General features: G+C 52.9%; 1 protein-coding gene and 1 long non-coding RNA gene across 9 annotated transcripts in view; one reads left to right on the top strand and one right to left on the bottom strand.

Annotated features, from left to right (window-relative positions):
* Positions 1–5,659: 5,659 nt before the first annotated feature.
* Positions 5,660–27,892, bottom strand: part of SPECC1L (sperm antigen with calponin homology and coiled-coil domains 1 like) — a 136,066-nt gene continuing 113,833 nt past the window's right edge. For all 8 annotated transcript variants that reach the window (XM_070628189.1, XM_070628193.1, XM_070628188.1 and 5 more), the window contains 3 exons: positions 11,153–11,269; positions 10,205–10,264; positions 5,660–8,360 (listed from right to left, as the gene is read on the bottom strand). In XM_070628189.1, coding sequence (XP_070484290.1) covers positions 8,271–8,360; positions 10,205–10,264; positions 11,153–11,269 — 267 coding nt within the window. In that variant the 3' untranslated portion in view covers positions 5,660–8,270. The remainder of the gene's footprint in view (positions 8,361–10,204; positions 10,265–11,152; positions 11,270–27,892) is intronic.
* LOC103561850 (uncharacterized) lies at positions 16,996–18,774 on the top strand. Its single transcript, XR_011542171.1, has 2 exons — positions 16,996–17,147; positions 18,179–18,774. It is a non-coding gene; the product is annotated as an uncharacterized lncRNA (long non-coding RNA).

Below are 27,892 nucleotides of genomic sequence, written 5' to 3'. Positions count from 1 at the left end.
CCTCCCTTCGAGGAGCGCCCGTCCCGCCTGGTGAAGCCTTCCGGCCACAGGCCCGCGCTCTCTCTCCTCCAAGTAAGCCCCCAGGGCTGCCCCTGCTGCTCTGTCCTCCGAAGCTCTGCTGGCCCTCATCACCGCAGCTGGGCTGGGTCCGTACCCCTGTGCCATCTCCTCCCCAATGTCCAGTTGTGACCTAGGAAGTCCCCAGTGCCCGTTCCTCCTCTAATCTCTCCATGGCTCCCCAGTTCTTGAAGGATGAAGTCCAGCCTCCTTACCATGGCATTCAAAGCCCTCAGGGACTCCGCTGCCTGTCCCCAGCCTTGCCCTCCCTTCCTGAGTCTTGCCCCAGGCTGGTGGAGGGAGACGTGGAACCTCAGCTCAACCGACACCTCTAAGAAGTGGGCCCAATTTCCAGTGACCCCTCTGCCTTCCCCGCCCTGACTCTGGGCCAAGGCCCCTCCTATTCTTACCACCTCTAGTGCCATCAGGCCCTATTCCACTCCCCTACTTCTCTGAGCATAGGGAGGGGGAGTCGCCTTCTGTACCACAGACTAACCTGGAGTCTCAGCCCCTTGGGCTGGGAGCCTGTCCGGCCCCTGCCTCCCCAGGCCCACGTTCTGGAGACTTCAAATTGGGAACAACCTCACATCCGGCCCCAGCCCAGCCATACAATCGAATCTGGATGGACTAGGAGTAACGGCAATTCCGCACACAGCAGGATGAGCGTGTCAGCCAGCCATGGTGGCCAAGGTCTTGCGGGAACCGCCGCATGCTTGAACTTCCCAGGGCCGGCGGGGTCGCGGTGAGAGGCCCAAGGCAGAGGGGCTCGCCCAGGGCCAGGCTGGCCCTGAGGGCTGAAGCCAGGGTGGGAGCACGTCTCCCACAGCAGCTCTGCATGCCGGGTGGGCAGGAGGTGAGGGCAGGGCCAAGGGGAGCACAGGCGCTTGGCCAGCACGGATGGCCGTCCTGCTGAGAGCGAGAGCCCACCACCTGCCCGGACTCAGCCTCGGTCGCCTGGCAGCCTCCCGGGCTCCTTCCTGAGCCAAAGCCTGGGAGCCCATCCCCATTCGGCCAGCTCAGCTCCCCAGCCCCTTCCTCCTAATGTCCAGTGGGGACCCCCGAGGCCAAAGGAGGCAGAGGAGGGCCAGCTGGGAGGGGTTAGGACCCCAACTCAAGAAAAACCTGCGACATCATGGAGAAAGGCACGCATGAGACTATTCAAATTGGGACCATCCCTCTGTCCCCGGATGCCTTTCCCATCTTCAATCTGGCCCCGTCTCCCCCTTAACCCCCCATCCCCAGGCCAGGCCTTTGTTGCGCCTCAGCTGGCTTGCTGTCCTCCCCCTTACTCACCTCCATTGAGGGGGGATGGGGGACCAAAGGAGCCCGCCTCATCCTCCCACGGCCCCTGCTCTCTTAGTGAAGGAGCTCCCTGGCCAGGTGGGGACATTGCCCCCGGGACTGCCGGCTGAGGTCACCCTGGTGCTGTGGCTTCCTGCAGGCTTTGAGGGACCCATTGCCTACCTGTAAAATGGTACCATCTTGTTTCTGCCCTGCCACCTCCTGAATCAGACAAGCGGTATGGGGTGGGGGAGCTGCCTGGCCAGGGAACCCTCCCCCCAGGCCCTTGGCTTCCCACCCGTGCTTCTGGGCCATCTCGGAGCAAACTCCTCCTACAGCAGGGACAAAACGCTCCTGCCCACACCTGTTGGGCCCATATTCATTCAAGTCCTCACCCAACAAACATGCAAGGAACAGCTTGTCTTGAGAGTCACCTGGGGCCCAAAGTGATTATGGGGTTCATGGGGCAGAGATCAACACTCAGCCAATCCCGGGGGTCACTATTGTCCCCTAATCCCTAGCCCCCCCTAATTCTCTCCCCTGCCAATTCCATTCTGGGGCCCAGCACCCTTCCCACTCAGACCTCCCCTCATGTGGCCTGGCTGGCACACACCTGTCCCCACACAGGCTGGGCCCCACAGCTGGGACTGAAGGCTTCATTTCTGCAGCTGGTCCTCAGGGCCAGAGTGCCAGCGCCCTCAGAGTTCACCCCTGGGGCTCAGTGTGGGGGCCCCAGGCCTGGGGTAGCTGTGTCCTCAAGCCAGCGGTGGTCAGGCAGGGCCCTGGAACCCACCCGCCCTCGAGGCAGTGCCAGGTCCCGAGTCCTCCCCTCCTGCCTGTGAGAGCTGCTGCATTGGTCCCGTGTCATCCTGTTCCTTTGTCCAGGTCTCCAGGGAAGCCATTGCCCAGAGACAGCACACACTGGGGACCCTCCAGTTCAGCAATGACAGGAAGCAGGCACAGGGGAGAGCTGTTCACAAACTCTGCCTCTGCCACGGAGCGGACGTGCTCATGGGTGACCCACACTTCTCCTCCAGGCCCCCCTGGGGGACCCTCTGCTGCTGCACCCCACATGAGGGGCCTGTGCTTCCCCTGCGCCCCACCTCACTCCTCAAGCGTCAGGCCACGGGCGGGGGAGGCCCCTGTCCAGGTCCCTGCACCTGGGAGCCCTGCAGGCCTGAGGCTGGGCACGGGCCCACTGCTCCTCAGCAGGCACAGGGACGGCCCTGGCACCCCCCCTTCTACCTCTGGGCCTCGGTTTCCCTGCAGCCCCAGGCGGGCTTTGAAGGCTATGGCACCCACCCTTCCTTCCGTCCAGGCCCAGGCTCCTCAGGCCAGGCAGCGAGGCCAGCTGGGCTCACTCCTGCTCCAGACTCTGCTCTCAGACTCCCCACCCCGCCCCGCCCCGCCGGCTTTGTTCCTGTCCAGGATGCACCTGGGTGGCCTCTGGCCCCTGACTGTTTGCTCTGGGGCCAGCTGGGCCACATCAGGGAGAAAGAAATGTCAGACCTAGGACAAAGCACCTGGAACCAAGCAGGGCACCCCGAGGTACTCGCCGGCTTCTCCTCCAAAGGGGAGGGGCACCGTACACTTTGGGGCTCTGAACTGAGGAAGTGGGGGGGCCCTCACAGGGCTCCAGTTTATGCTCAGACTAAGGCAGGCCCTGAGCAGCAGAATCACGCCAGAGGAAGTCCCCCGAGCCGCCCACAGCCACGGCAGCCGCAGGAGCAGACCCCACCCCTCTGCCAGCCCAGCCCCCAGAAGATGCTTCAGCCCATGCCAGCTCCTGGGTGTCAAACAGCAACCCTCCTAGGAACCCCGTGCCTCTGAGCTGATCTGAGCATATCGGGTAGATGTGGAAACTGAGGCCTAGACAGGGTGGGGACTTGTCCTGGGCTCCACAGTGGGCAGAGACAGCCCTTTGCATGCCAGGGCCTGACACTCATCACCCTAAGAATGGCCAGACGCCCAGCCACCAGCATGTAGCATCTGCCAGAATATCAAACTGGCCACCCCCTCCCCACTGTCCCTGTGCCCCCAGCCTAATGCCCCTCTCCCCCAGGCACCCCTCTACCCGACCTGACAGAGAGCAGAACGCCTGGTAACCAGGTCCAGGAGGGGCCCTTCTTGGTGTCACCATTTTGCAAAAGTGGAACAGCCCCAGCCCATCACAAGTGCTGGCAGACCTGAGGGGGCCCTGGGTGTCTCGACTGCCCGCCCACAACCTGCTTCCCGCCTGGTAGGTGCTGGTGACGTGCCGTCCTGTGCTCTTCCCGGGCCCTCTGGCTCTGCCTCTTCCTAGGCCTGCAGGCCCCCTCTCGGAACCCCAAATCACACACACTCGGTAATGGAGACGTCCTCCAGGGGCGGCTGGGCCTTCCCTTGCTCAGGCTGTGCCTGCTCACTCTCCACCCGACACCCCAAGCCCCCAGCTCCTGGCCCTTCCCCACACAGCTTGCTCCTCCGCATGCTCACAGCCCGAGGGGGGCCAGCTGGGCCCAGGGGGCCTGGAGCCTTGTCCTCCTGGCCCCAGCCTGCTTCCTGCACAGATGACCAGCTGCGGCCCAGCAGAGTCCTGACCTGCCAGGGTCAGAGCTCCGGCCAGCACTTTCTCAGCAACTCGGGGCCCTGACTAGAATCCACCCCCTCACCCACCTGGCACAGACCACGGTGCCTGCAAGCCCTAGACCCCATATGTCTGCCCTGTCCTCCACGTAAGAGACAACCTCAAACAGAACCCAGGCCAACCTAAGGCTGCAGGAAGTGCAGCCCTGTGAGGCAGGGGCCAGAGAGCTGGCCACTGTGCCACCAGGACACAGCCACCTGGGTCCAGGACCCCAGTCCCAGAAGGCTGTGGATGGAGGGGTGTGGCATCCATTCTGGATTTCTCCTTTCTCCTAGGAAACTCTGTTTTCTTGCTTCCACCCATCAAAGCCACCCCCCAAAGAGGTTCTAGAACCTTCCCTAAGTCAAGGTGGAAGTGATTCCCTTCTCAGAGGTGCTGCCCTGGGACGGGCAGAGCAAGTGCCAAGTTGAGAGAAGCAGCGCCCTTGGGCTGGCCAGGTGTCCCCAGTCGCCGAAGGCCCAGCGGGGCAGAGGAGCCTCGTGGACCCCACAGGCGCTGAGCAGGTTAGGAAGTGGGGCTGCCATGACCGGCAGGAGAGATTGCTTTGGGGAGGGCACCCCCACACCTGAGAGGCAGAGGTAGAGAGGGCTAGTGTCACCCCCACTGCTCCTGTGGCTCCAGAGTCCCAGGTGGAGTCACCCCCCGTCGCTGTGATCAGTGTCCACTAAGCACAGGGCCCTATGTGCCTGTTATAGCGGCCTTGCGCTGCCCACAGCAGAGCAACTCCAGATCCTACAGCGGAGGATACGAGCTGTGTCCAGTGACAGACCAGGCCCCACTGCTGCTGAATGGGGAGTGAGAGCCATGCCTGGTCCTGGCGCAGCCCTGCCCATGCCCAGGCAGGAGACCCAAAGGTGCAGGTGCTGCGCCCTGGAAGCCAGGCCACAGCCGATGGCCACGGCTGTCGGCACTATTTAGGGGGCCTGCGAGCACTCACAGGACACACACCTCACCTCAGGCCAGTGGGCTTCCGGGCCACCCCGGGAATGAGTCAGTTACTGGATGGACCCCTGACCCTGGGGATGGGGTCTGGGGCTGGGGAGGGTGCCCAGGGTCACCCAATATGAAGTAGCAGGCAGCCCCACGGACCCTTCTGCATGTGACACGTGCAACGTGACAAGCTGCAGTGTTGTTCTGGGCTGTGCTCCATGGATTCATAATCATTCCACACGAGATGCACAGCAAAAAAGGCTTGACTGGTTGGTTGCCTTTGAGTGGTATAATTATCGATTTTTTTCTTTCTCTATAGTTTTATATATTCTGAAAATTATCTCCAAGAAGATACATTTCTAAAAAAACCAAAAAACCTCAAAGCGCACCCCCTCCCCCAGAACAGCACGTGTCTGGGCTATGGCTGGGGAACGCCCGGGCTTCCATCCTTGCAGGGCAACTCACACAGTGCTTCTGGAGTCTCAGCACCTGTCACAGAACCTCTGGGCTCCCTTGGGCTGTCCCCCATCTCAGGCCCAGGCAGCTGGCCAAGGCCGGAGCTCTGTGCTGCAGGCTAGGGCGGGACCCCTTCTGACCCCCACTCAGGTCCTTCCCCTACACAGTTCCTGGCCCGTGAGCTAGAGGGAGGGCAGCCAGGGGGACGAAGGCTGGGCCAGGTGTCGCCAGTCCGAGGAGGCGGCGAGGATCCACTACGGGATGTCAGAGGGGCAGCGGGGAGTGCCGAGCTACAAAAGCCAAGCCTGATGTGTTTCAGCAATTTTAATACATTCAAGAATATTTCATAGAACAAAATGAAAAGTATCATCAGTCCGCAGAAGCCTGTGGTCGAGAAACAGAAGCGTAACTGGCCCTTTTGCAGTGAGGCTTGTGCTTGAAGGGAGAAGAGGCAAATGGCTTCCTGGAGGCTCCACGTCAAGTGCCACTGGACTACAGCACCTGAGAGCATCACTTTTGGGTAGCTATGACCGTCTGTGACCATCCCATAAAGCCAGCAGTGTTATAAGAATTCTGTTAGAAAAAGCAGAAAGTCATGCTTCTGGAATCTTCTCACCTGTGGTCCCACGTGCAAATGTGGGCAGCCTGGCCGGGTACCCCTGCATGGACTGTTGTCAGCGAGGCAAAGGTGGGTCCCTAGACAGGCTGGGCCCGAGCCAGGCCCTCCCCATGGCCACCCTCTGCCCAGCCACCGACTCCAGGACACAATGCTGGGCAATGCCAGCCCTGTGGGCACAGCCCATCAACAGTGGCCGCCTTCCAAAACCGTCCTCCAAAAGACACTGGTGACCCCGCGAAAGCACAAGCTGCCAGGGCTGGCGCACTTGGATAGGAAGGGATGAACATGTGACCTGCAGACCCAGGAAAGTCTTCTCCTTCAAAAGACAACACAGCTTCCCCCGCAACATAATAAATAAACACACACATGGCCGCAGATCTGACACACTGGGCCCCCGCCAGGGCGAACGAGAGCACAAGCGGGACTCAGGAAAACCAAGCGGAGAGACATTTAAAACCACTGATTCTCCCCCCAACAGTCCCTCAGCTGACAGCACAGCACAACTGTGCACAGAGCAGCAGAGACAAGACAGACTGGGTCAGGGAGGACGGGCAGAGGCGTCGCCAGGGTCTTCTGCTGTGCTCCGGGGCTGGGCTCTGCTCCCCGGGCCTCTCCTTCCTTAGCACGAGATGGGCAGTTCACGAAGAACCTCCAGTCGGGGCAGCAGCCGGAGCTGCCAGGCTAGGACATCCGGGCAGGGTGGACGGCGTTTATCAGCCACCTGGTACCTGCAGGCCGCATGCACACACGGCCCATTTCGTAATACCCTCATTCTCTTCTAGGCTACAGACATGTCAAACTCCTAGTCTAGAACACCAAGCAGACCCTCAGCGCACGTGCTGCATGGCCTTCAGCAAGTCCCCTGCCTGCATCCTGGGTTGGGCAGTGACCTTGCTTCCACTGGTGGCAGCTCTTCTCATGTGACTTTGCAGGTGCAAACACCGTTGTATTAGGAAGCAACAGGTCTTGACATTGTTCAAACCGGTAGTGTAGCTACCGTGTTAGGCACCACACGAGACCGGGTTCCCTGTCCCCAAGAAGGGCCGAGTCGCCGCCTGAGAGTCTTCTCAAGAGAACGCCTTGCGTAAGGCTTCCGTTCAAACTGTGCCGAAGGGGCTGTGGTGCCTGTCATTCATGACCTGGAGCAGGCGGCACGGCAGGGGACCACTCCATCCCTGGGCTGCAGTGCCGCGAGCCCACTGACATCCTACCGTGGCCGTGGAGGCGGTGGCCTCGGAGACCCTCTGTATGGTGGCTACCCTCACGAGGAGAGTTAAGGCACTTTCTTCGATTCTTGCCCAGGAAGATAACGCCCAAGCGACCCAGAAGTGCCTTCACGTCACACTGCCTGGGCTCCCTCAAGTTGTTCAGCTTTTTCTCCTGCTACTTCAGACTTCACGCCAAGCCGTGCCCACACTCATGTCCAGATTTTGTGTTTTATCTCTATGCTTACTAAAACAATTTAACTTTGGTACTAACAGAACAAGAGCTATTTTCCTCCAACATTGCTCATAAGAAAACAATATTCTTTCAACTAGAGAGTTCCTTATGACCAATCTTTTGTCCGGAAACCTAAAGTCAGAGCTAGGCTTCCAAGCCCCTCCAGGCTGCAGGACGCGGGCAGAGCATCGCGCAGGCCCCAGCCTGTCTCCTCTCAATGGAGGCCCAGCTGCCTGACCGTCAAGAGGAGCAGACCCTGAGCCGGGAGCACGAGTGTCGCAAACACCTAAACTGCACTGGCTAGGACAGCCCTGTCACAGGGAAGGGGTGGCTGTCCTACTGCTGACGCACTCCAAGGAACTCCTGGAGGCCCATGTAGAGGGCCGAGGCCCACCTGCCCGGCACCAGGAAGCAGGAGCCCCTGACAGGCCCCACTGTCCCTTGGCTCTCAGGGTGACGGAACCTGCACGGCAAGCAGCTGGGAAGTGCTGTGCTAAAGCTGTCGGTCACCCCGTGTGAGCTGTCCGCATCATTAATCCCCTTCCCCGAGTTTAGCTGGGCCACGAGCCCTTTTTTTACACCCCGCAGCACTCATGTAGTTCAATATTCTCCTCAGAAGGAAAACTCTGGCCGCCGATCAGTGTCATGTGTGTGCAGTCCACGCTGACCCGACTGGCAGGTCATGTGGGAGGAGCCGGGTCTGAGCCGTGGGCCACACAGGCCCAAGTTCTCCCAACTTGGAGGCCCCAGGCTGAAGGCTCACACACTGTGGGGCAACCCAGAGTCACTGAAAGCTTTACAGGGCGCGTAGCTAATGGCGCTGGTGTCGCTTGATAACTGTGGAGGGTCGTTCTGGTGTGCTCAGGTTTCGAAGTACTTGTAGATCGCCGTCACGTACAGCATCACGTTTTGCCAATCGGGCCGTTCAGTCCGCACCATTTCATTAATGTCCTGATAGAGAAAGAAGAGGCCTGGTGAGAATTCTAGGTCACCTCCTGGCCTGTCCCAACAGGCTCCTGGCCACAGCAATACAGGCTCTTGGGGTTGGGGGGGCCTTGAAGGACCTTGATCACACACATCAAAGGCCTGGCCAAGATGCCTGCTCCACCTCCCCCAGGTGCCCCTGGGAAGCGCCTCTGCCCTGGGTGTCAGCACTGTGTCCCAGCCACCCACCCTGCTCGAGCCCTGCCCCAGAGCCCCACACCAGGGTCAGCCCTACTCCCCGCTGCAGTCCTCCAAGGCCGGAAGGCTTTCATCTCTGGGGATGCTCTCCATCGCTGGCCTTTCTTCTTAAACCTCTCCTGTGCTCACTTCTGACAGCTTTTCTCACCCAGGCATCATCCTGGGAGCACCTGTGTGGGCAGGGGCTCCTAGAACTCAACATTTGAATGCCCTTAACCATGAAATCCTGGAAGATCCTGTTCTCTAGGTCCAGTGACCTGCGAGACATTCACTGACGGAGGGAAAGGAAGGTGGGAAACCCTGGAATTTGACATGTGGCCAGGAGGCCTCCCAGAGGGACCCACTGTTGCTGAGTAACATCTATGACTTTCTGAGCGAGCCGGTCTGAAGGGCACGGCTCTGAGTGGTCCCAGAGGTGAGGGACACAGAACGTGCTGCCAGAGCCAGCAGGACAGAGCGGGCCACCTGTTGGTGAGTTGGTATGGAAAAAGCAAAGATGTTTATTCAATCTAAGAATCTCAACTAAGGTCAAGGACTTAGGGTGGGGAAACTGCCCACTTTTTATATATTAGAACTTCACATGTGATGTAAAATATCCATATAATGGAAAATATTTCAATAACTGTAACTTCTCTCTCTCTATGCAATTGAACAGACGCCACCTTAAAAAAGAATACTTCTATGAATTCATGAACGCTCATATAGTGTAAATATGAGTGCAAATCCTTCTTCAAAGCTATCCAGCTGTTACAAGTCAGGGTGATGGTACCCTTGGGGTGGGAAGGTGGCACTGGGGGACCCCAAGGGAGATCCCAGGGTCCGTGAGCTGGCCCCATGGGGTTCTTCACTCTGGGAGGTCCCCGAGCTGTGCACTGACGCGCCACGAGTGTCCCTGTGCCACAACCCTCAGTACAGTTTATTTGACCCAAGTGTCTCTGGGTGTGGAAGGACTGGCTTGGCATTTGGGTGCAGTATTTTCTCCCAGAAAGTGAGGCTTGGTAACGAGGCAAGAGCCCTGGCAGGATCACGTCTGTCGTGAGCTACTGCAGGTGCTGAGCAGAGGCCCAAAGGGGACCCTGAAACCTGCGGGTTTCCTAGGACTCATTTCTTGCACCATGAGCACCAGCTTCCTGTGGCCCTTTGAAGTGTGGGGACCGCCTGTCCAGCCTCTGAAGCCACCTTCCTCGACTCAGCACTCATCCTACCCTCTCCCTCTAGTTTGAAAAAAGGCAGACAGACCTTCTAGAATGTGCCGTTGACACTGACACTTACAAACTTGAAGCCAAGGATTCAGTTAAGGAAGAAGGCGACTCTAAGGAAGAACCTGGCTCGAGGTTGCAGGAACTGCGGTCAAGACCACCCGCCGACTGGGGGTACTTCCTTGGGACGCTTCATGTAAGGCCTAAGACGCCCCCCAGGCAGGGGTGAAGTCCCCATCTGCACCCACACAACAGGAGGCTGGCTCACTGGCGCAGGGCCACGTGGAGCCGTGCCCACCCAGTAGCCTCCTTACTATCAGGCCCCACCCCACCCAGGGATGTCCCTGAACAAGCAGGAGCCCCTTCCTAACAAAAGGAGGGGCGCTGCCAGTGACGCAGGGGAGACGGGCTCACCAGAGTGGATTTGATGCCGACGCTCTCCGCTGCCTGGAAGGCCAGGGTGAAGTTCCTTCGCTGTAAAAGAAACCATGTGACTGGAGTGCACGACCAGGCCAGGAGGAGGGCGACCTGGACTACACACGCTGCTGGGAAACATGGACACCTGCCCTCACGTGGTCAAAACAGTCCCACACAGGGGCCCTCACACTTCCCAGCCAACACCACATGTCCTGGTTCCATGCTTTCTGCCCCTCACAGGCCCTGCCTGCTCCTCTTGTCACCAAACACTTGCTCTCTCCTTACTACAAAATGGCCAACTCTGACACACCGGCCCTGAGCTGCCTGGGCATGCACCCCAAAAGCTAGCAAGAAACACCTGTCAAATGAGTTTCTGCCTCATGGGGACCTTCAAGGTTGTCTGAAGGATGGGAGGGGCCGATGTGGGGGTACAGCAGAGGAGGGCTTGGGCCTGGGTCCTCTCTCAGTGCCCATCTGGGCCGGGGCTGTCCCTTGACCCTGTCCCTGAGGAACACCCTGAACGGGACGCCTCAGATCACAGCCTGGACTGCAGAGTTGGGCTGTTAGCCAGTCCTGGGCCCGGGGGTGGCAGGAGGCTGACCTGCTGTCATTGGCGCTGCCCAGACCACCCACGGCTGGAGCAGCTCTCCTTGGCCAGTTCTTGGTGAAGCCCTTGATCCTAAATGTCACCACCCAGGAAGGACTGATGGCTCCCACTGGGAATGTCATCACTTGGGAACCTGCCAACTGTCCCACACGAGGTTGTCAGGGACTGGCTGGCTCAGCACAAATAACCCAATCCCAGAGTAAGACCCAAGCAGGACGGGGCCGTCAGGAGCCAGCGATGTGGCCTGTGAACACACACAGATGGACGGCTCTGCCTGTTTCTCACCCCCCACCTTGTGAAGAGACGCCTGGAGCCAGTCCTTCCGCAGCCTGCCTTACCTTGTCTTGGCTGTTCAGTTCTTGATATGGAATGTGGGCTGGAAGGTATGTATGCAGGAGAGCACAGAAGGCCAGCCCATCGTTCCAGCTGCTGCTGAAGTTCGTAATGTCAATATTCTGAAGGAAAAAGAAAATCACGTAAGCAACAGACACTCTGACCTTCTCAGGACACCCAAGGAGGATGGAGGAGGCCTCAAATGCCACAAGGCCTCCAAACCCCGGGCAGGGTGAGCCTGGAGAAAGCATGGTGTGCTGGGGCTGTGTCCTGGCGGGCGTCTGTGACTGGCTCTTCCATCGGTTCTCCACCCCATCCCACCCACCAGCTGCAGATCACCACCCAGCAGCGGCAAAAGCGTGAGCCTGCAGCCCTGCCTGGAGAACCGGCGGCCCGGGGAGCTGGCCCTGCAGTGCCACAGCCTCCAGGACCCTGGGGAATATCAGCTCTGCGTTAAGAAGAGATGATTCAGCCCAACCTCCCTTATCAGAGACTCTGGGCAAGATGTACAGACATCAGAAACCTCTGTATTCAGAAGACAGCAGCAGCCGCCCTGGTGCATTAGGAGGATCAAGAGCCGACAGGGCCGGGGCAGCGCCCAGAACACTGCCCTCCAGGGGCCTCTCCTCAAACACGAGCCTTCTGAAAGGAGCAGCTCTGTGGCCACTGGTCCAGAGGTCATTCCCCCTCAGTAACCTTGTCATCTGCGGCTGCCAGTCTCTGATCTGGCCCGGAGGCACGACTCATAAACTGCTGTGAGGAAAGTGACCAGGCGAAGGCACACAGAGAGGCAAACCTGCCGAGAGTCACAGGGAAAGGCTGCAGCAAGCTTGTAGTGGCCAGCGTGCTGCCATCAGAGTGCCCCCACCACTGTCCAGTGACACCAGCCCTCCCCCAAACGACTGGGCCGGGCAGACCCTCCCCGCCCCGGTGCTGCGGGCCTTACTCTTCCTGGCCATGAGGACACAGTCCAAACAGGCACCTGCTACACCCCCGCGGGCCCGGGTTGCCCTCCGAGGGGCCTGTGCTCTGGTGGACGGTAACAGTCATCGCCTCCCATGAAGGCGTCGCGCCACGAGTGGGGTTTGGCAGTGCCGGCCCCTTAGTGCTGGAGCTGGCAGCCCCCGTTCATCTCTCATCTCTGGAAGCGGCCCCAGGGGCGTGAGCTCCATCTGCGAGGAAACCAGAACCAGGGAGGCGAGTGACCTGTCCAAGGTGCTGGCTGGCAGCAGGGAGGACAGGGACAGGGACAGGCATCCTTGTCCCAGGCATCCTCTGGGCAGTCCGTCATTTTATTTCTTACAATCACCCAGGAGCGTTTTTAAGTAAGGAGGTTGGGGTTCAGGGAGGCCCAGGTCACGCAGCTGGTCCCTGCACGTAGCTGGTCCGTGCAGTTGTTCAGCCTCAGGGCTCAGTCCCAAGCCTGTCTGTGCTCCTCCTAGGAGCCCGACTACTCCTTGCGACCAAGTGCCTGACGAAAGAGCCAAGGACACTGGCCATCATGGCATGGACAACAGGGCAAGAAATGTTTTAGTGAAGTGTCCAAGCTCTTGTGTGAGGCCAGTGGCAGCATATGACTGCTGAGAACTCTGACCCTTGCCCCCAGAGGTCACATTCACTTCTGGAGGAAAACAAATCTCCACTTCCTGCCGCACAGCCCCTTCTCCAGCTCCCTGAAAGGCAGGCGGCTCTGGCAGTCGCCTACGTGCCTGGCCTCACTGCGCCTCGCAGCAAAGGCTCCTGCACCAGAGGAAATGGCTGCACCCCAGCTCCCCAGCTGTGGGAACCCCAGCCTTTCCCAGCTTCCTCAAGACAAACCCAGCCCCAAACCTGGAACCTCCAGTCACAGCAGCAACTTCGTTTACAAAACATGCCAAAGCGATTTAAACAACCAGGAAACAATGGCTCCTTGAGTTCCTGGGTAGGGGGAGTTAACTTTTAAGTACCTGACAATCAAACTCTCAAACAACTTCCAAAGAGCTAAAGCCCAAACCAAGGCAGGCTGGCCCGGGTCACCGCCTCCCTTACCCCTCAGGAGCTGGAGGGGATCCAGCCGGGCACCCCATCCGGCAGAGGACAGCACGGCCGACAGCCACCAAACCCAAGTGAGGCCTCTGAGTTGCCCCCTTGCCCCTCTAACCCCTAACCCTGCCCAGAGAGACCTCGGGCGCAAATGAGCCAGGCTCTGAAATAGGGGAACTTCAAAGGAGCGGGCAGAGAGCAGGCCCCAGGCAAGGCTCCCTCTGGGTGGTGCGGCCTCACCTCTGCTCCCCACCTCACCGTTTACTGAATTGCTTTTAATGTTCAGGGCTGAAAAATCAAACTAGGAAATAACGCAGACTGAATATAGAAAAGTCTGTAAACAACAAAGCTGGTTCTCTGAGGCTGACACACACGACGCTAGAAAATCTTGGGAAGACGGGAAAGTTCCCCCAGCTTCCTCTCTGCAGCTCTCAATTTCATGGTTACCATAGCCCATTACTACAACGACAGGATTAACAGGAATAAGTGCACAGAGAGGTACAAAACTGTATTAAACCGCCAGAGAGATGGCTGTTCCCACAGGAGCCAGCTCCCTTCCCGCTCAGTGAAGAGCACACGTCCAAAGCCATGACCAGTGCGCAGCGGGGCCCCTGCTGGCACCCTGCCCTCAAGCACTGCCGCGCTCACATAGAGCCGCAGGAGGCCAGCTGGGCCCAGCCAGGACCACAAGTGGGCTCCAGGCTTCCAGGAAAGAGCAGCGATGGGAGGAAGACCCTGGGGCCCTAACTGGGTTTACTTGGTGATGGAAATCAGAAGGCAGCTGCGTCTGCAGGCTGCCACCAGCCTCCACCTCTCGCCTCCTGCCCCCTTCGCTCCTCGGCTGCCCGCCCGGAGCCTGCAGAAAGGCCTGCGCGAATCTGGGGTTAGCCTCTCCATTGCTGCTTTTTGAGGAAGGTGGCAAGAGGTGCAGCTCAGTCTGTCTGTCGCTTCGTGGTCCATACAATGCATCATCTCTTTACCTGCCCGCAAGGGCCAGGTGAACAGTGCAGACACTGGATTTTCTTGGCAATTGAGCAAAAAAGCTCAAGTTTTTGTGCCTTGGATAGAAACAACAAAACACCACCAGTATAAAGCTTTCGGGCCGGGGTCTGAGCCAGGCCCGACACTGGCCGCCAGCCCCCAGCGAGCAGCTCCTCTCCTGTAAAGTGGATATATAAACCCCAGCCTGCGCAAAATGATGGAAAAGCTGTTAACACACTCCGAAACCATGAGGTGTCCTACACGTAAAGGATTTTTATGGTCTTGTTTACTTACTATAGAGGAGACAGAAAGGTAGTCTGTTGGGGATGGCAGCAATCCTATCCAGGACACCAAGAGGCAATAGCGTCACCAAGAATGTCCCCAGGCTGCTGTTCCCTCTCTGAAGCTCCTGCTCCTGGCCACATGGGCACAGTTCCGCTGACCCTTCCAGCACTTACATAACTTGCAAACTTCCACCTGCCACTCAATGGGGCCTTCACACAAAAACGTGAAGCAAGCCCCCGTGGTGTGTGGTGTGTGGCCCCTTCCTTCTCTCTGAGTGAGGTCTGAACGAGGAACTCAGATAATGAGCTACCTCAAAATCCAGACTCCTAAGTACCCATTCAAAACAGACCAGAGGGAACTTGCTCTATAACCTCTTGTTTCAATTCAGGTGTCATGAGGCTGGGGTGTCCCAGTGCGAGCCATCTTCCACAGGCCTGTAATGAAAGCAGAGCCAAGTGCCGAGGCTGTGTTCTCCCACTAGTGGCAGAGGAGCCCTTCACCTTGGACAGCAGGAGCCAGGGCGCTGAAGCCGCCAGCGCACTGAAGCCCCCAGGGCGACACCCTCAGCTCTGCAGCAGAGCCTGCGAGGGGAGGCCCTGGGAATGGACTGCTCGTCTGAGGGTTCATGCACCTGTTCAGTGAGTCCTCACTGGAGACCAGGCCCCAGATTGGGCCTTCCCTGGAGTGGGCTGTCTTGTAGGACAGAGCCCGACAGGTGGACCTGCTGTGGACCCGGGCCCAGGGCAGGCTTCAAGGGGAAGTGTGGTTGAATTGGGAGCAGGGGCCATTAGGGGCCACAGGGTAGGAACTGGAGAGGCCCATGTGAGAGGTGGCAGGCATGGAAAGTGAGGGCTACAGAGATATTCTGAGCAAAAGCAACCTGGATGCAGTGACAGACGATGTCAAGACGGGGGGAATGTGCAGTGCCAAGGATGACTGTGCTTCCTGCTGGCAGAACTGGATGCCAGTGGGGACCCTCACGGAGGCAGAGCTCAAGGAGGGTGGAGACGCACTTCTGACGGGTTACGTTTGCAGTGCTCACAGGGAGGTGCCTGGTGGCACCGATTCGAGGGTCTGGAGCTCAGGAGAGGCGGTGTAGGGGGATACAAATGTGCAAGGAAGGTGACTGCAGCAGCGTCCCAGGTGGGATCACCTAGTTATGGCTGGAGGGGACAGTGAAAAGGAAGGAGGCCTCAGACCAAGCCCCGGGAACTCCCACGTGTATGGGCCATGCAGAGGAGAACTGCTTCAATGGGACACAGGGGAAGGCCAGAGGGCGGGAGAAAGGCCAGAAGCCAAAGGAAGGGAGTGTCGGAACAGGAGAGCGAGGTCAACAGCATTAGTGCTGCTGAGAGGACGAGAAGAGTTGAAAAATCTCCTAAATTTAGTTAACATTTGGATTGCCACAAATATTAAGGGAACAGCACTCACAAATTACGTTGTAAGAAGCCACATCACAAAGTTCAGTTATTTGTAATAGGCTTATAACTCACACATGTACTTTTTTACAACACGTTTATTTCACACAGGCTGTCTAGAAACCGAATTTCTGTTTTTAAAAGGTGGCATTTTCAGTGCGGAAGGCAAGTCCTTGACTGTAAAACCCATTTCCCTCCGGGCAGGAGGGCCGTCCGCGCTCTACAGGGGAAGAGAGGGCTGCAGGGCTGACGGCCTCCCACATCGACAGCTTCTGCAGCGGGCCAGCCACCCCTTTAAAGCCAAAACTGCGTGTTTCGAGGGGAAGCCGTACACTGATGGAAAAACTCTCTACCAGTCACTACTCACAGGCAAAAGTGGCAAGCTCTCTAAGAAGGAAACAACTTTCTTTCAAAGAGAGACACAGAAAACATACTAGCAATTATAATGCAAGTTCCTAAATAACAAATTCAGATCCTGCACTTAGTTTTCAGGTCACCTCAGGGCTTCTTTACTCTACAAGAGAAGCCTATGTTTGCATGAGGGTGGACAGAAACTAGAGGGTTATGATACGTGTCAGAACAAAGTTCAAAAAAGCCTTGAGCACAGACTCAAAGATGCGCTTTGCCCGCTTCCTCCTGAAGGCGCACATCCCTCCTTCTAGGAAATGCCGACTGAGCTATGTGACAGGGCAGACAGACTGTTTCAAAGGGCCATCTGCTGTCCTTCTCACTCTAACAGGAACTCACACTTAGACGTCTAAGATTGCCCAACACCCTTCACCCCTGCGAGGGTGCAGCAGGGCCTTTCCCAGCTCCCCGCTTCTGCAGCTGAGAGAGAAGCCGTCTCCTGATCCTAGGACTCAGACACGATGCTCTGTCTGTCTGTGGGCTTCATATGCACTGAGAGTTGAGGGGTAGGGTATGAGAGCCCAGAAATTACACAAATCTCCACACAAAAAGATTAAAAAATACGTCACAAAACATCTTAAAATGTTTTAATTTGTCTGAAGCTTAATTAAGGCCACAAAATACACCCCCAAATACCGCGTGTTCTTTAAATAGTTACTAAGGTTCTGATCTATTTAAGGAAATGCCACTTTCACGGGCACGGGACAAGAAGCCAAAGCCATGATTCATCTCTCAGCTAACAGACGCGAGCACCAATTTCCTTATGCCTGTCTCAACTGTCAAGAGCGGTGTCCACAGGTCCAAACACCGGCAGAGGCAGGGTCCTTCCCGTGACTGATGCACTGGGAATGACACCTGCTGGGGGTCACAGCCCAGCCTTCAGGAGGTAGGAGTTTATTACAAACAAAACCCCTGCCTCAGCTGCCTCAGCCCCAGGCCGTGCGACAAGGTCTGGAGGGTGTCTGGGATCTGAGTGAGGCAGGTGGGGATGTCTTTTTCTGTGTGGTATGGTGTGTGTGGGGGGGTGTAACGTCTGAAAGAGAGGGAAAAACCATCAAGAGATGGTTATTACTGTTCCTGGCAGTGACTGTTCAACACGGAAGGCCCCAGACGGCCCTGGGAATAACAAGCAGAAGCCTGCTTGGTGCCCAGGGTTGCTGCGGTGTAAACCGGCAGGCCCACTGGCCCGCTCTGGCTGCAGATCTAAGGGTGCTATGTCCTTTTTAAACTTTAGCCAAACTCTGCTCTAGGTCAAAGGAGGGGGAAGGAAGGAGAAGGAGGGGAAGAGAGAGGAGGCGGAAGTGTCAGGGAGAGTCTGAGGCTTGCTCATCATAAAGTCTAGGTGTTGGGACTTATGTGGTAAAGAGGGAGGAAGGAAGGAAGCCAGGGCAGGCAGACCAGAGTAAGCTAGGGACCCTGAAGACAAGGCCCTGCATCTTGTGCCCCTTGTGGGGGGAGGGGGTTCCAATAAGGACCCTCAATCCTCATCAGGCATCAGAATCACCTGTAAAACCTTTCAAAGTGACATATGCTTAGTTCTACCCCCAGAGAGGTTGATCCAGCTGTCTGGGCATCATTTCTTTCAAGGATCCCAGTTAACCTGAGTCTGCAGCCAAGAGATGGGACCGCCAATTTAAAAACTAAAGGTGGGCACCAGCCCTGATGGTCTAACAGTTAAAGCTCCGCACACTCCGCTTCAGTGGCCCAGGTTTGGTTCCCAGGCAGGGAATCACACCTTTCATCTGTTGGTAGCCATGCTATGGCAGCAGCTCACAGAGAAGAACTGGAAGAACTTACAATCATACCCAACTATGTACTGGGGCTTGGGGCGAGGGGTGGGGGGTGCAGCGAGGAGAATAAAAAAGGACGAGGGAGATTGGCAACAGATGTTAGCTTATGGCAACTCTTCCCCTGCAGAAACAAAAATCAAAAAACTGAAGGTGGGTGGAAGTACAGTGGACGGGAACATCTCAAAGGCTAAATCTGTGAGCTCATGATGGTGTTCACAGAAGCACACCCAGGCCAGCCTGGGAACCACTCATGATGCTGAGTGCTGGGACATCAAGGGAGAGGACCAAGCACTGGATGGAACTTTCCTGATCGAACAGGGTCAAGGCAATCGAACAGCCGATGAAGGAGTTTCTCTGCAAAGAGGAATTCTAACGAAGGAAGGAGGAGTGATGGCCAGAATCAGAAGGGCGCCATCTGGCAGTAATGATTATCAGTGGCCACTGACATCACAGAATGAGAGCCAGTCCTACTCTACACGACAGACGACAGACACAACTCCACAGCTGAGGGATTTCTGCCAAAAATGTGGACTGGAGTCAGAGCTAACCTGTAGCTCTATCTTCCAGTGTACACCAGGGACAACACTCCAGGGATGGAGTCGGCAAAACCCGAAGGCAGAAGCTCTACTTCTGCTTCCTTCAAAAAGACAAAGTGAGAGGGGAAAAAAAAGGAGGAGGGAAATTTTAAGATTAAAATAGACTTAAAGAGGAATATTATCCAAATATATGTGTGAGCCTTATTAAGAACTTAATTCAAGTAAAATTAACCATGAAACTATGATCCAATCGGGAAGTTGGAACTCTAAGTATAATGACATTACATGGCTGGGATTTGCTTCAGAATCATCCAGGTGGGAGTGGGAGAGTGAGCAGAGCTCGTGCTGACGGCCTGTGGCTGTGGGATCTGTATATGAGGGTCGTTTCACTAGTCTAATTACTTTAGCGCTATCTTAAAATTTCCATTAAAGACAAGCCAACCTACAACTCAACAGAAAGACAAACAACCCAACTGACCACATGTGAAAATGGGCAAAGGACCTGAACAGACATTTCTCCAAAGACAGACAAACGGCCTACAGCACATGATAAGATGCTCACCTCCATTAGTCTTTAGGGAAATGCAAATCAAAACTATAATGAGTTACCACTTCAGGCCCACTAGGGTATTATTTTAAAAAATAGAAATAACAAGTGTTGGTGAGGATGTAGAGAAATCAGAACCCTGGTACACTGCTGGTAGGAATGTAAAATGATCTGCCGCTGCAGAAAAGTTCAGAGGTTTCTCAATAAGTTAAACACAGAATGACCATAGGATCTAGCAATTCCACTCCTGGGTATACACCTAAAAGAACTGAAAACAGGTGTTGAGACAAATACCTGCACAGGAATGCTCACAGCAGCACTATCCACAATAGCCAAAAGGTGGAAACAACTCAAATGTCCACCAACGGAAAATGGATCAACTAAAGGTGGACCATTCACATAAAGGAGTATTTCTGAGCCACAAAAAGGAATGAAGTACCCACACATGCTACAATGTGGATGAATCTGCAAACATTATGCTAAGTGAAAGCTAGTCACAAAAGGCCACACACTGTACGATTACATTTATATGAAATACTCAGAATAGTGAAATCCAGAGACAGACAGCAGATTAGTGGCTATCAGGGGCTGGGGGACTAGGGAGTGACTGCTAATGGGTCTGGGGGTTTCCATTTGGAATGATAAAAAGTTCTGGAATTAGACAGTGGTGATGGATGTACAATACTGGGAATGCACTCAAATGCCACTGAATTGTAGACTTAAAAATGGCTTAAATGGTCAATTTCAGAAAGTTATTTACATTTTACCACAATAATAAAAATTGGCAGACTTCTTGAAGTAACTTACACTCAGTAACTCCGTGCACCAGGGACATCTCATAAGCAGCAAGCTTACCCTAGAGTGTCTACCAAGAAGTTCCACTGCTGAAATCAATGATTCATGAGTCAGTTTCATGGGACTTACTATGGTCCCGCTTTACATTTTTTTTAAATTTCTTACAACAAACAAGCACGTAGCTAAGGGTAGGAGGCAGGATATCAATTAGCTTCCTTCACCACTAGGAGACCCGAGAAGCCCCATTAACTCAAAAGGAAACTTACCCCAAGTCAAGAAAGGGAGGCTGCCCGAGATTCGAGAGAGAAGCTGCCCCATCTGAGCACAGCGATGCCATCCAGTATGCTCCAAGCAGCCAGCGCACTTCTAGGACACAGATCCAACTACACTGAAGCTTCAAAAACCAAAATCTAAGGTGGAATAATACGTTTGGGGTTTAACATGCTATGACTTTTTTAGTCAAATGAACTTATTTTGAGGGGACAGTTCAGAGTTAACTCAGCAAATGTCTTCCTAAAAGATGGGATCAACATCCCCAAGTTTCTCATAAACCCCTCCAAAGGGAGACTTTTTGTGGAGGAATACACAGGAACCATGATGTCCGCTCTGAAAATTCAGGAAACTGCCACCAGGAAGAGATGGTAGGCAAGAAGCGCTGGCTAGGTCACAGCTGGTTCATGAACCCTGAGCGTGTTGTGAGCAGTTTTATTAGCAGCTTAAGAATTGGTTCTGCCTTTTCTACATTTAGTTTAGCTTTGGCAAGAGTTATTACTCACTAAAATGCAATTTCAACTAAAGGAGACACTCACAGTACTCCTCAAGCAACACTCCCCCCGGGGTGCGCTTTGGGGAAGGGCTCGGGAAACGGAGGAAGAGGGGGCAGCTGTGTCTCCTCATCCGAAGCCCCAGTGCCTTTGAGGGGAAGAAAATGAGGCATTTCAGAACGTCCACGGGACGGCCTCCTTTAGTTTATCCTTACAACAAAGGTCACCAATTTTGTACTCAGGCTCTGAAACAGACGGAGGCAGTACAGTCTGGGGCCTTGCCGTCAGGCAGGCCTTGAAGGTCGCCCAATGTAAGCAGCCACAACTCACACAGAAACCCTGTTCAAATGCCTTCTCTGAGAAAAGGCTCTCCAGACTACACTAGAACTTTCTGGAGACAGAAAAGAAGTCTTTATCTCACAAGGCTGACCGGTCCTCCATTTTAAGCCTTAGGAAATTCTTTATTCTGATTTGAAAGCCACCTCTCTGCAGGTCATCATTTGAAAAGCAGAGGGTGTGGCAGAGGTACCACGGGTTTTAGAGCCTCATGGACCTGGAATTTAATGTTGGGGCCACTTGTTACTAGCTACAGGACTGTGGGTATACAGTTTAACTTAGAAGAGTCTCATCTTTCTCATATGCAAAATGGGGGAAATGCCCAATTATAAGGATTTAATGAGACAGCGTCTGTGAGGTACATGGAACAGATCCTTTGGCTGGAGCTCAGCATATCCTGTCCCCTTCTCCCACTTCCCTCGAGACTGTTGATTCCACCTTCTGAACCACAAACAAGCATGAGACAGGAGACTGCTCCTCTTGCCCCAGGAAGCCAGCCACGCTGGTTCCCAGTCCCTCACCTCGAGTAATACCCCAGAATTCAGGACACCTGCCATTCGGCCAGAGATGAAGACCTGATGGATCTGTGAACCGTCAGAGAGACTGCCACGGCTCTCCACTGCGTCACCTGCAATGAACAGCACTTATCTGACTTGTTCCTTTCTCTCAGGCTACAGCTCCTCAAGGACAGGCTTGCCCTTCACCAAGCACCGAACCACAACCCGGCACACTCTTCAGGCACTCGATAATGGTATGCTGAGTAACATGCTGGTTTAAGAAAACTCAGAGAGGAAAGCATAGAAAATCCAGGAAAAAAGTTCAGAGGATCTGAAAGCCTCAGTATAGAGAGAGGCTTTGAACAAATAAAACAAAAAAAAGAATGCCTCAGCTTCTAAACTGAGGGCTGCTAGCAGATAAGACAACACTTTATAAAGAATAAAGGATAGACACAGAGTATATCTGGACTTGTTTAAATATCTTACACTTGAAAAATATGATTCATGCAAAAAAAGATATTACCACACAGAGACTACAGTATACCGTTCATTCAATACAAAGACAGAGCCGCCGCCCTGGAAGATGCCTGTGTGATGCAGCCTTATTTGTTCAGTACTCACACTTCAGGGGAAAACCACCCGCCCCTCAGAACACCTTCCAATGCATACTGAGACAGAATGTGAGCCTGGAAGGACTGGTCCTCCCGCATGGCACTTCCCATTTCTGAAATCGCAGACAATGTATCTGGTCTGACCCAGGACACGCAAGTACAGCCTGAACGTGAAAACGTGAAGTGGCCCTCGGTCTTGCAGCAGCTCGGGAAGGAAATGATCTTAGGAAAGAGATGCTCAATATAGCGTGCTCACCGTAAGATGAACTGTCTTCATTGCTTACAGTAGGAACTGAAGTGTTCTTTCAAATCTGTCAGTGTATTAGTCTCTACAGCTACAAGGTACCATTTTGGCAGAGGGAAAATGGCAAAACACCTAAAAAAGGTAACACACCTGTGGTACCACCCTCTTCTACTTCTCTCCAGAGCCCCACACTCAATGGTTTACTTACCTTTCCTTTAGTGCAATAAATGATTGAGGGAAGTGGTACAACACTTTACTGTAGGATATAACCAGATACCACCAGTGGAAGAATATGACAGCATTGTCACTGGGCCCCAGTGGGGAGCCCGCACTCCATGGGGCTCTGCAAGTGGCACTTTACTCCTGACCCCATACTTACTTTGCTGGTTTATTTTACATACGAGTTGGTTACAAGTTCTTTTTCTTGGTTTCCTGGTAGAAAACACATTAGGATGTGGCCAGAGAGAGGGGGTTGAGGGCCATAAGGAGGGCTAACCGGCAGAAGAAGTATAAAGGCCACTCAAAACTGGACTCTACGAAGCACCGTAACGACTGCTTGTGATTACAAATCCGAGTCATGAAAAGGTTCAATATGCCCAGGAAAAGACATCATTTTAAAAGGCCCGGAAATATTATGTTGCAGAAGTAATTCTGAAAGTTCCTAGATTGCAAAGGTCGCGCTCCAAACTGCATTATACCTTTCCTTATATTTAATGACCTCTCTGGTTGTGCACAGACACTTCACTAAAGAAAAAAATACAGATGGCAAATAAGCACGTGGAAAGATGCTCAACACCACAGTTCATTGGCAATTGCAAATTCAAACCACGATGAGGCATCACTACATGCCTATTAGAATGGCCAGAGGCCGACGGGAACAAGTCTTGGTGAGGATGTGAAGGAACTAGCACTCTTACACGCTGCTAGTGAGAACGTAAAATGGTTCCAGCCACTCTGAAGACGGTTTGGAAACTTCTCAAAAAGTGACACCTGTACCTACCACCACATGACCCAGCCAATCCACTTTTCAGATGTCTATACAAACACCTGCACACGAATGTTCATAGGAGCTTCACTTACAATAAGCAACAACTGGAAACAACCCAATTGTCCATCACCAGCTGAACGAGTAAACAAATGGTGATGTATCCACAAAATGGACTACTCCTCAGGAAAAAAAGGGAATGCATTACTGACACACACAGCAATAGGAATGAATCTCAAAACAATTATGCCAAGTGAAAGAAGCCAGACTCCTCCCCAAATTGTACATGCTATGAATTCCATTTATACAAAATTATAAAAAAGGCAACACCACACAGTGACAGCACATCAGTAGCTGCCTGGGGAAGGTGGTGGCGGCTGGGACAGGCAGGACAAAGGGAGCACAAAGGTGCACAAGGAAACTTTGGTGGAGAGTAGTATGTTCCTCATATGGGGAGCAGTTTCCAGGCAGATATATGTCAAAAGTCATCGAATTCTAAACTTTAAATGTGTGTAGTTTATTGTATGTCAATTCTATCTCAATACAGCTGTTTAAAAAAAGAAAAAAGGAATCCCAGGGCCACAAACACATTTAGGTAACACATAGGTGCTCTCAGTTTTTAAGCATTTTTCTTAGTCCCAGTATTTCAGAGTTTGTAACTGAATGCAATACAGCATTAAACCACAGTGGGACCAGATGCAGGCAGATCCAGTCCAAGTGACTCTGACGGAACGGTGCTGTCTGATGGAAGATACCCCTGGGTGGGCTCCAAAAGGCAGACGTTCAGGTCCGGAGTGTTCCAGGACACAAGCTATACCTAGGCGATTCGCTACCTGGACCTGCAAACACAGCTAGCTTACTTAAGGTAGAATTCTTCACCAGATGGTCACTACTCTACCCAGGTTCCCTCTCATCTATGAGGCAATGTTTTTTTAAAAATCATTATAAGGTTCTGCCAGCTTAGTGTCATGTTATTAGCTTCTCTATTTACTTAAATAAGAGAAAACAGTCTCTGTGGCAGACTGCATTTTTCAAAGATGGCCATAGCAATATTTCTGGCCCTACCTCCTCTTCAGAACCTTGTGCCCCATCAAGAAGTGGCATCCATTTCCCTTCCCCTTGTAACTGGGCATGCCTTTGTGACTGCCTTGACAAACAGAATGTGGCAGAAGAGATACTCATGACTTCCAAGACTAGGTCAAAAAGGGGGAGGGGACTTTTGCCTGTCTCTCCTTCTTGGGACATTTGCCCTGGAACACAGCCATTCCGTGAGGAAGCCGAGGCCACATGGAGAAGCGACATATAGACTTCCAGTCATGGCCCAGTGAAAATCTCAGCCAAGAGCCACCACCAACTACCAGGCAGTTGACGACAGGAGCCTCAGATGGTTCCAGCGCCTCAGGGCCTTGGATGAGATGCATGGAATAGAGAGGAGCTGTCCCCACTAAGCCCCACTGAAACCGTACATTTATGAGCTAAATAAATGTCATCATTATTTTAAGCCATTAACTTTTGGGGTGGTGTTTGTCATGTAGCAGTTGATAACCAGACCAGCCTCCTTTCTCCTGGATCTAAAGAGCCCATTCGGGAAGGAAACCAGTTTCTCTTTCCTCCTCCCCTACAGTATCTAATGGTTAATTACCCTTTCCATAATTATATGTCATGAAACAGCAATAGAGCATCTTTACAAATAAACTGCTTCCACAAACGGAGAGGTCATCCTAAATTTCCTGAATGACCTCAGGCTAAACTCATTTGCGAGAAGCCAGAGCATCATGTATATAATGAAATTAACCTGTCAAATTTCAACTCCTCTGTAGACTTCACATTGTTATGTTAGCATCCCATCCAAAGTGCATGAAGCAGAAGGAAAAAAAGATTTCCCATGATGTAAGGAAATAAAGGACTATGAACGCTGTTTGAGATGATATATAAAGATTACTTGACCCAGACAATTTCATGACTGCTTTTAGCAAGAAAATTACGCAGCTCTTGAAAATGTTGCTTATCTGATTTCACTTCCATTTCTCAGTATTACTCATAATGAAAATACCTATTTACTGGAAACTTCCTGAAGAGTCTGGAGCACTGCTGGGGAGGCAGGATGGCTCAGTAGAAAGAGCCTGGGGCTGGGCACATGGAGACCCTCTTGTAGGACCTCAGGCAGCACGTCATCTTTCTGATCTATAGTTTCCTACCTGCACCTGCATGATTTCTAGGGGTTGTCTCAAGTCTGACTTTCTCCAACTTCTGAGAATGGAGTTTGGGGTGCTGATTCAGATGAAGCACTTCAAATTTTATCGAAGCAAATGAGCTTCTGAGACAAGTGTCTCAAAGCTAACTGAGAGCACTGGCAGTCACACCACTCTACTACATTCACCAGGTTTTCTCTACATATCAGTGGGAGTCAAATGGGGAAAGAAGGGAGGCAAGAGGAACAGAACCCTGAGTTCAGGAGAACAACAAGCCTCCAGGGCCTGTCAAAACTCCTCAGGTCCCTCCCACCCCCAGCACTTTTACAGGCTCATTCTGTTGATGAAATGGAGAGACTGCTATTGCTGTGTGCAGCCCATGCCTCCACCAGGGAGCTGCGTCACCATTACTGAACATCTTTCCAAATTTATGGGCCCTGAGTGCAGCTCTGAAAGATGCTCACAGTGAGAAAAGTGAGGCATCAGCATTTAAGAAGTGGTGCTGTATGTAATTCCTCCACTCTTTCACCTGTATAGAAATATCTAATTGGTGTCAGCCAGTGGAAAAAAAAACTTGACTGAGCAGTGTTAACTCTCGCACACTAAAACACTGATCAAACTGACTTATAGTAATGGCACTAAACAATTAATTTAAAAAATTACAGCCCTGACATTTCTGGAAATAGATGTTAATAGTTGCTGTCAAATCATATTTAAACAGAACACAAGAAACACATTGTGATTCTGGGAAAACTTTGTTTCCCAGCTGCTATGTTTGGCACTAAAAGGATCCCCCGAAAATAGGAAACAGTTCTTTCCCTCCACTGTGACCATGAGGCAATCGTCTGACCTCCGCTGTGTGGAACAGAGGACACAGGCCCAGGAAGAAGAGCCCAGCAATGTGAGTTCTATTCCCTGGTGGCTCCTTGTAGATATGTGAACTTCTTGCCCGGCCGCTGAGAGCTTTCTGGATGAAGACATCATGTCATCAGGACAAAGAATGATTAGACTGTGGCGGTTCTGACCCTTTGCTGTAGAGAACTTCTGACTATATGCAAGCCCATAAAGAATGGGTGTGACTACAAATCTGGCCATTCTTTTCCCCTTTGTTCAAGTATTTTTAACCCCTGGAACACAGTGATATTTATGAACAATAAGATCTTTCTGTATGGAAACAGCTTCCACACAAAGTGACAATGCAAAATAAAAAAATTCAGACTTTCAACCTAGATCAGATTCAGGTCAAAACCCTTATCTACTGCCTGCACCTTTTTTATTTTTTAACTCTGGCAAGCCAATCCTATGAACTAAGATTCCAGTTATAGAAGAGGAAATTAAGCCAACTCAACTTTGCTGTGACTATCAGGAATTTCGAATGCGTTATTTTAGCTGCACTGTCTCCTGGCAGGACTCCCAGCTTTCCTAACTTTTCCCATTTCACCCTCCCTTATCCTAGTCCTAACTTGAATCACAAGAGGATGCTAGGAAGGTGGAAAGGGAGGAAAGAAAAGAAAGGATCGGAGGAAAGTGGCACTCTGTAATGTTTTCCTGAGAGAGAGTGAAGACCTCCTTAGTGGGGAGGAGTATTAATAGAAATAACATTCCACCTCAAAGATGAGAAGAGGAGTCACGTGTGCAGAGGATGCTCCTCTATCCTGCAGCTCCTCCCAGCATGCGGTGACCAAGAAAATCACAGGACTCCTGAGCTTTGGGGGTCAATCTCTTCAGGTGAAGAAATCTATCTTTATGCAGGAAATTCACTCACTCTACAAGCTTCAAAATGCTCGGAAGGAGTAATGGCCCAGGGGGGTGTGGTAACACCAAGAGCCTGCGTTACCAAGGTAGACATTAGCAAGTATCATGTGAACACTTCAAACAACTTATTAAGAGAACTTCCTTTTCTCCTATTTGTCTATAGATAGCCTAACATTTCAAAGGAAGCTGTGAAGGACTGAGCTATTTTTATCTGTCCATCAGTTCTTACTCTACTGACTCTCTTCAATCCATGGGGACACGCGATTCTGGGAGAATAAAGGATAAGTGCTCCTTTGTTCTTGCTTAGTGAAAGACGGTTGGGAAAACAAAAAAGAACCCCAAAAGGAAGCATGCTAGGAAACTACTGGCTGTACTGGAGCAGAGGTCAACAAATCCTCTCCCTAAAGAGCAAATATAAAACTGGACAAAATTGTCAAAAATAATCATTTCAGGGCTTGGGAAATCATTCAAAGGCAAATACATTGAGAAGCATTATTCATGAAAACGGACTAAAACTTCAGGCAAGAAGAGTGGGAGGCTGTGGTCCTCTTGCCTGAAGCTGTTCTCATCACTTTTCTT

The sequence above is a fragment of the Equus przewalskii genome, chromosome 7 (assembly GCF_037783145.1).
Source record: "Equus przewalskii isolate Varuska chromosome 7, EquPr2, whole genome shotgun sequence".
NCBI lineage: Eukaryota > Metazoa > Chordata > Mammalia > Perissodactyla > Equidae > Equus > Equus przewalskii.
Note: the sequence above shows the minus strand (reverse complement) of the source record. Positions and strands in the feature narration are given on the sequence as shown.